This window comes from Moschus berezovskii, chromosome 1, assembly GCF_049115385.1.
Source record: "Moschus berezovskii isolate FMDL1 chromosome 1, NW_MosBer_1.0, whole genome shotgun sequence".
Taxonomy (NCBI): domain Eukaryota; kingdom Metazoa; phylum Chordata; class Mammalia; order Artiodactyla; family Moschidae; genus Moschus; species Moschus berezovskii.
In genome coordinates, this window is record NC_142460.1 from 142,262,330 (window position 1) to 142,270,874 (window position 8,545).

Consider the following 8,545-nt stretch of genomic DNA (forward strand, 5'->3'; position numbering starts at 1 on the left):
GAATTAGACTTGCCTGTGGATTTTTTTTTTTTTTTAGAAGGAGTTACACAGTGAATTCCTTGTGGAGGATTAATCATCTTCTCTCTTGCCTATAACAGAGGCTGTTTCTCAGGTCCTGCCCCTGGTTTCGTTTGTCCCAAGGATTTCATTTGGAGGGCGGGACATTCTCTCCCTACCAACCATCCCCCCGGCCCAACAGGGACCAATGAAAACCAAGGACCTCATCCACCGGTGGTGACTAAGAACTCAGAGTATTTAAGAGGTTGCAGGAATGGGCTGAGAACTTTTTGCTTTCTCCCGAAGTCGGGGCACGCTCTCCATCTGATCAGGGCCATCACCGAGCCAAGCCGTGGAGTAAAGGGGAGGCGGAAATAAACTCCATCACCATGTGCTACGGAAGATGCGCGCGATGCATCGGACATTCGCTGGTGTGGCTCGCCACCCTCTGCATTGTCGCTAATATTTTGCTTTACTTTCCTAATGGGGAAACCAAGTATGCTTCTGATAACCATCTCAGCCGTTTCGTGTGGTTCTTCTCTGGTATCCTGGGAGGGGGCTTGCTGGTAAGTCGCTCAGAAATCATTACAGCCTTGAAAAAAAATTCTTTCCTGTTAGACAAGATATTTTCATGGAAAGTTTTCTATAAGGCATGTTCCCAAATCCAGGATTTTTGTTCATTCTTATTTTGAAAACTTATCAAGGAACGTTGAGATAGGTATAGGGTATTCATTTTACTAAAGGTTGGTTTACAGAATCCCCATTTCAACTACCTTTTTGCTAAATTCTCCTACTTTACAGCTAGAAACAGAGACTAGCTTTTCAATCAGATTTGAGAACCTCTAGAGTTTCTGGTCCTGGAGCCGGTACTCATTTCACATCCGCTCTGGGAAACGGGGAGGAGTCGGATAGTTCTCTGTCTAAATCAACAGAGTTTTGGATACAAATTCTTTGCTGTTTGTTCTCAAGCATTTGCGGCAGGGAAAAATAATGAATTGTAAGAGCGCTGCTATTTAGAAAGGACTATAAATTTTCTCCTTTATGTAAGCCTGGGGTGTGGCGTTTAGGGAAAATTCTGCAGTTAGCAGCAAATCACGGTCTGAAGCTAATAGTGGAATGTGTTGTTTTTTCCAAGGTTTGTTTTTAAGTGAAGTGAGAGGAATTTGCCTGCCAACCTGGGAGCTGAAAGTATTAGCTTCGACCATAGCCTGGAAAGAATGTGGACAAACTTGGGTTTGCCACTTTGAAATGCTGGGATTGTGAATTTTGAAGAGAAGTTTTATGGAACTGCTAATACCATACAGAATATTTTTCTTAGTCAAGGAAAGGCTATTTAAACTTAATACACTAACTCTGGTATGGCAAATCTGCTTTGAATTTAAGCATTACTATCATGCTAACATAATCACTTGTTTTTCTTTCTCCCACTAGTTCTCAGGTCAGTTTTTGTCTTGTTTTGTTTCATTGAGGTATAGTTAATTTCATAATCATTTGTCCTTAATACAATACCTTGCTTGTTTAAACTTCTTTTGATCTTGAACTCAAAGGATTTCAAGTTCATTTTAAGAGCTTTATTGTGACATTACAACCATGCAATGGTGTCTTCAATGAAGCAGTGCACCTTTACTATACTGAGTTTTCCTCTCTCTTGTTTATAAAAAAATTTTTTTAGTTATTCTCTTAAAGTTTTGTTGTTATTTTCCATGCTTTACAAAGGTAAACAAACCAACCAACAAACAGATTTAAAGACAGGGTTTAATATTTTCAAAACAGTTTGCATCTGAAACTATGTTATGAACTCTTACGGAATTAACACATTTATGGGTTATTATTTTACCCCTCCCATGCTATATCCTGACCCTACCTAATGTGGCACACTACATAAAAATAATCAGATATTACACTTTGAAGGTTTTTCTCTTCTTCTCAGAGTTTATGTTCTCTGAGATATTTGGTCAGCCTAACCCAAAGACGTTCAGCAATATCAGAAAGAAAAATGGTTTACCAAAAGATGCTTAGATTGACTGACCCTTATGTACCCGGGGAAAGTCGGTGATTTGAATTTGCATGCTTTCTAACCAGATGTTCCTGCCAGCATTCACCTTCATTGGGCTAGACCAGGAAGACTGCTGCGGGTGCTGTGGCCATGAAAACTGTGGGAAAAGATGCGCGGTAGGTCTTCCCACTCTGGTGGGGAAATGGTCCCTAAGGGGTAGCTGTGACATTCTGTGTCTCACTTCTGGTGGTTCCTCCCTTCCCTAGATGCTGTCTTCTATACTGGCTGCACTCATTGGAATTGCAGGCTCTGGCTACTGTGTCATTGTGGCTGCGCTGGGCTTAGAGGAAGGACCAAGATGCATGGATGCCAGTGGCCAGTGGAACTATACCTTTGCCAGCACAGAGGGAGAGTAAGTGATTGTACCCAGTAAGGCTGCACATTCTTATCCACCACGTGTGTATGGTGGTAAATCCACCAGATTAAAAAGGCATCAACCATTTGTTCATCCATCCTCCTGCCAGGTTTATAATTCAGGCAATGAGTATCAGAGGGTAAATTCCCAGTCTCTGACCCAGAGAAGCTTTTTAATGGATTCACTGGTTCAGTCCTCTTAATAATATGTGAGGAGACTGCCACTATTGCTCCTCTTTTACAGATGAGGGTATGGAGGCCCAGGGAGATCAAGTAACTTATCTAAAATCACATTGCTAAGATGTGACAGTCAGGATTTGAACCCAGGCAGCCTAGCTATAGAGTCTGTGCTTGTATAGTGTGTATACTATACCAAAGCAATTGTCTGATTCTACTATTTTATAAGAAAATCTTATGGAATCCTTATAAAGCACTGGTGAAAGCCCAATGCATTTAGCCAAAGCCCAGGGTCAATCATATTACCAACACACACACACTCACATATAACATAGCAATTATGTATAATACACCCTTTATTCAAAGTGGTCAGGCTGTATAAGACAGATCTTATTCATGACTTTAACATTGGGAAAATCCAAGTGGCTCCACTGTTTTATGCTGATACTGTATTTCTTATCTATTATTGAGAAAAGACAGAAATAGCTGATAGAAACTGATGTATATAATGATAAATGAATGACATACTGAAATCTGAGAGGTTTAGTCATGGTATTCATGAGTGAAAATAATATGAATCATGAATTTGAATTGCTCATATACTTTCAAGAATGTTTGTCTCTCATGAATTTTGTGGCATGGAGTGGTATCTTAAGATTGTGAATATGGAATTAGATCGATCCTGAGTTCAATTCCAGCTCTGTATTTACTGTCTCAGTAACTAGGAAAAGGTGAACTGAGCTCTCTGCATCTCAGTTATTTTATTTGTAAAATAAAACCAATGGCAGTTGTCAAGAAGATTAATAAATTACTATATGTAAAATCTTTGTCACAAAAGCTGACAGAATGAACACTGCCATCTTATTACAGCTTGCAACGGGTACAGCCCAATGATAGCTTCTGAAGGAAAACAGTGCTCACTGGAATTTGAAATTTTAGTGTATAAAATTGTTATCATGATTTTTCAGATCATACTTTTCATGCTTTATTCTGAATATACTGAATGTACCAGTAGAAACTGGTTACTCCTGTATTCAAAAACATGTGATCTACCACACAAACTCACCTCTAAAAAAACATTATGATTCATCCAAGGAGAGGTGATTCATCAGCTATAAACTTTCCTGTCAGTTTATCTATCTCCCCTGTCTTGGATCCAATCAACTTCTGCAAGAAACCTCCAGTTTCCATGTCATTCCTCATTTCTACTTCTTCAGAGATTTCAGTATGGGAAATAACAAGCCAGTAGTTAGTTGCTTAATAGCCAAGTCGAGCCAAAGAACTTTTTTCCATTGTGTCCCTAAATTATGGATTTTTGTTAAATACAGGGTCAGAAGAACAGAATTTTTTTCATAATCAATCATAATTCCATCAATCAAATTGAATTTCTGATTAACTCTATTAACCATTCCAAAATGAGGTCTCTAATCCCCAGTCCCTTTGTTCTGTTGTGGTAGGAAGACATTACAAGGAAAGAATTATTCCAGATCTTTCAATGGAATTAAGTCAATCGTAGATTTTCCCATATGATTGAATCCTATTTTATTAAGAATATATATATTCAGATAATGACTCCAGTATGGTTTGCTGAGGCTTCCCTGGTGGTTCAGTGGTAAAGAATCTGCCTACAATGCAGGAGATGTGGGTTCGATCCCCTGGAGAAGAAAATGGCAACCCACTCCAGTATTCTTGCCTGGAGAATCCCATGGACACTGGCAGGCTATAGGCTATGGGGTTGAAAAAGAGTTGGACACGTCTTAGCGACTAAACAACAGCAGATGGTCAGCTAACATTTCACAAAATGACTTCAGATTGCTATTTGGCATTCAATTCCTTGTCCATTGTGTTGAATATTTACTATGGGCCAGATACTGGTCTAGGGATTGAATAGACAATGATGAATAGCTCTAGTTCCTACCTTCATGGAGCTCAGACTTGTGGACTAGATACATAAGCAACCCTTTTCCCTTGCCTCAGTTACGTGTCCTTCCTCTGTGACCCTGACACTTAGTTTACCTGATCAGGGTACTGGTTGTGTTGAGATTGCCTGTCATTTCTTCTCTTAAGAAATGCTTTTCCAGGACAGAGTTCAGGCTATTCTATCCCTAGACTTGCCTAGATGTCTAACTCACACTGAGTGCTCAACAATCTTTGCTGAATTTTCTGTCTATTATTGCAACAAGATCTGGGCTAAATTCCTTATTCTGTGGAAAGACTTGGATTGGAAGCATCTGATATAAGGCATTGAATTAATCTTTTTTTTTTCCTAAATGAAAAAAACATGGCACGAGAAGTATGTTTATGAGACATCCCATTGGTGTGGCTGTGTGTCAGAAGTTTCTTCTTTTTATCCACAGTTACCTTCTGGATAGCTCCACATGGTCCCAATGCATCGAACCCAAGCATATAGTGGAATGGAATGTCTCTCTGTTTTCGATCCTCTTGGCACTTGGTGGGATTGAATTCATCTTGTGTCTCATTCAAGTAATAAACGGAATGCTTGGAGGTGTCTGTGGTTATTGTTCCTCTCGCCAACAGGTAAGAACCTGTGTAAAAATGCACCATTGTTTTCATCCTAGAGAAAAGAAGACAAAAATTAAACCCTGCTCAACCTACTAATGTTTATTCCATTTTTGTGGAAAAGCATTTACAGCAGTGGGTTTTTTTTTTTAACTTTTTATTTTATACTGGGGTAGAGCCAATTAACAGTGTTGTGATGGTTTCAGGTTGATAGCAAAGGGACTCAGCCATACATATACATGTATCTATTCTCCCCCAAACTCCCTTCCCACCCAGGCTGCCATATAACACTGAGCTGTACAGTAGGACCTTGTTGGTTATCCATTTTAAACATAACAGAATGCACATATTGATCCCTAACTATCCCTTCCCCCATTGGGTTTTGCTCTCAGTCGTAAGCTTCCTTGAGAGTCACAGTTACTGGGTTATCTTGGTTCTTTGTAGTTGGCTGTGTATAAATAAGACAATGTCACCCATACACAAGGTGCTTCTTCAGGATCTAACCAACTACCCCTTTTGCTACCCCTGCTCTGACTGCAGAGACACAAAAGAAACGTTCTCTCTTTGCCTGCTCTCACATTCCCAACTAGTATACACAAGTAACTGCTATCACCCATTGCCCTAGGCATCATGTTAAACCCCTATTCCAGAAGAGCCTATGATGCAGAGATTAAGCAATGTTTCTAGAATCACCTAGTCAGGAAGCAACAGGCTTCAAATGCCACAGCTCCTGCTCTTAACCTGTATGCAGGACTTGCTGTTCTGTTGGGTTTTCTACAGTTCCTTCCTAATAAGGAGTCACAAAAATGCCCAAATAGCTAAGCATAGTAGCTATTTGAATAACTAGTAGCCTTTGAATAACAACTTATTAAAAACCTTTCACTGTGAAAGAAAACCAGGAAGCGCTTGTTTCCTGGGGATGTGATTTGGAAAAGAAATATGCATTTGTTAGTAGTGGGGAAAGTTCTTGTTTCTATATTTTCCTAAAAAAACATGTATTACTGAACTGATAGAAGTCCAGCTTTGGTCAAATTTGGGGGGAAGGGAGGGTTGTTTTATGTCTTGTTCTGTAAAGCAGGATTAGGAAAACTGAAACTTATTTAATTTGTATTTTCCTAACCATTTACTTCTCTGGTTCAAGGTTTCCTAACTTTCTTTGAAAGTAAGACAAAGCCTAATAAAAAATGAAAACTCCATGGCTATCATGAAAAGCTTTGCTGTAAATAGATGGAAACTTTCTATAATTTTTGAGGGGAAGTTAAAATAAAAATCTAGATGTCCTTATCAGGCAAATACAGCAAGATTAATAATTGCTTTGGGAGCCTGCCAAATTTCCGAGAAAACAGCAGAGTGGAAAACTTTCAATATGGAATTGTTTCCAGGCAATACGGTTGGGCAGACGCAAAGAAGGCTCTTGGGATTAACTATAATATAACCTATCTTTAGCCTTAAGTTTCCTACAAGGCAAGAGTATAAACTGGTGAGACCCCATTGTACTTCAGCACTAGTGCATTTTGGGGACAGGTATCCACCTGCCAAAGCAGGATCCCTGGCTCAGGAAGATCCCCTGGAGAAGGAAATGGTAACCCACTATGCTTTTCTTTCCTTGAGAATCCCATGGACAGAGGAGCCTGGCTGGAGTCAAACACGACTTAGTGACTAAACAGCAATATAATGTGTCAATGACTAAAATTGCTACAGTGGTTTGGCAGAATGACACTCTTTCCCGGGTTAAGGGAGCCAAGAGTCCTACTGGGTTTCCCAGTCACTATAGGGGTGGCTTCTTCCCAGACACTGCAGGTCAGATCTGTTACGTTTGTTTGCAAGACAAAAGACAGTTTCAAAGAGCAAGGTTTTTAGTATAGATTGTTCAACTCTGTATGTAGCATTTAATTCAAAAGTTGCCCACATTGAGTTGGCATCAATGTAAAACTCCCATGACATTATCTCTTAAATCCTTGAGGTTAAAAACCCACCCTGAGCATATAAAAGCCAGCCAGGCCTTGTAAGCTGCACTTTCCACGGCCTCTTTCTTCAGCTTTTACTTGTGAAGGACAACAGTCTGGTTTGTTTAGGAAATATTTTATGAGCATTGTCTAAGCTCTCATTGTTGTTGGCCCAACCCCTGCTGAAGCTGAGATTGGTCTGCTTTATGTTTGCTTAAAACAGATTTAAAGCACCGAAATGTCATCATTGTTTGTTTAGCCTGATCAGAACCTGATACTTATTTCATTTTCTTTACAGCAATATGACTGCTAGAAGAATTACCCCAAGACAAACCCAAAATCTTCCTCTACGTCACTGTAATTTATATATTTTACTTGTATTAATTTGTAAAACTTTGTACTAGTGTATCATACACCACGTGTTCTACTTTTATAAGTGTGTATAAAGACTGGCATCTTCTCCGGATATTGGTGTTTGAACTTAGCAGAGAAATTTTTTTTTTTTTTAAGAGTAAGAAAATAAACCACACTCTGGAGTTAATTTAACAGACTGACAGTGTCCAGCCTACCTGAGATAAACTCTGGCTGAAATCATGTTTTTGAGAAACATTACAAGGATAAATGTCACATTCCAGCTACTATTCTATATATTTATATGTGCATGCGTTTATTAAATGAAAGATTTCTAGTTGCTTTTTTTAAGACCATTAAGGAGAAAATCCAACAACCCGAAAAGATATATTTTTTCACTGTTTATATGGCGTTTCCCATTTGTATGCAAACCTCTAACAAGGGGCTTTTTGAACTGATTCATGTTATGAAAGAAACATGTAATTCCCCAGGTTGGGGGTTGGGGGGCAGATTGAGAATACTTGAATCTAAATGAATGAGTCAAAATAGGCAAAGCAGTGAGTTATTACAAGGAATACCAAATCCTGGATTTTTCTGACACGTGGAAAACTTTTTGGCCTTCAGAGACAAGACTGAGGATCATGGATGTAAATAGAGAAAGGCCTGGACAAGAAGATGGGAAATGGAATAAAGCAGTTGATCATCATGGACATATGGGGAAGGAGGTGGAGGACCATGAGGAAATACCCCCAAATTTACTTGTTTCAATACAACAAATAAAGTATTCACTACTATTTTGTTGTTTGGTTTCATCATCCTTTGTTTCATGTTCCTCCTTTTTTCTTCCTGTTTTTCTTTTTTTTTTTTCAGTCTGCAGATTGTTTGGCCTCCATTGCTAGGGGCTTTGTGTCTTCTGGTTTCTTGATCACTTTCACTTCTTCATCCTCTTTCTCCATTTCTATCTCCGCTGCTATCCATGCATTTGTGCCATCCACCTCATTAGGCAACTTTCCTTTGCCTTGGGTGCTCCAGACAGCAGGCTCCTCTGGAGGTAACAGACATTTTCTCTCTTTACATCTCACATCTGTTATATTGTTAGTTTCTTTCAAGTGACAGAGTCCCCTGCCCTAATTGGAAATTGTAC

General features: G+C 39.3%; 1 protein-coding gene across 1 annotated transcript; it reads left to right on the forward strand.

Moving 5' to 3' along the window:
• Positions 1–267: 267 nt before the first annotated feature.
• On the forward strand, positions 268–8,193 carry TM4SF1 (transmembrane 4 L six family member 1). The gene is made up of 5 exons (XM_088839933.1): positions 268–563; positions 2,080–2,169; positions 2,260–2,405; positions 4,942–5,122; positions 7,350–8,193. Exons 1-5 carry the CDS (start codon positions 387–389, stop codon positions 7,452–7,454), a joined length of 699 nt encoding a protein of 232 aa, XP_088696059.1. The 5' UTR covers positions 268–386; the 3' UTR covers positions 7,455–8,193.
• Positions 8,194–8,545: the final 352 nt, after the last annotated feature.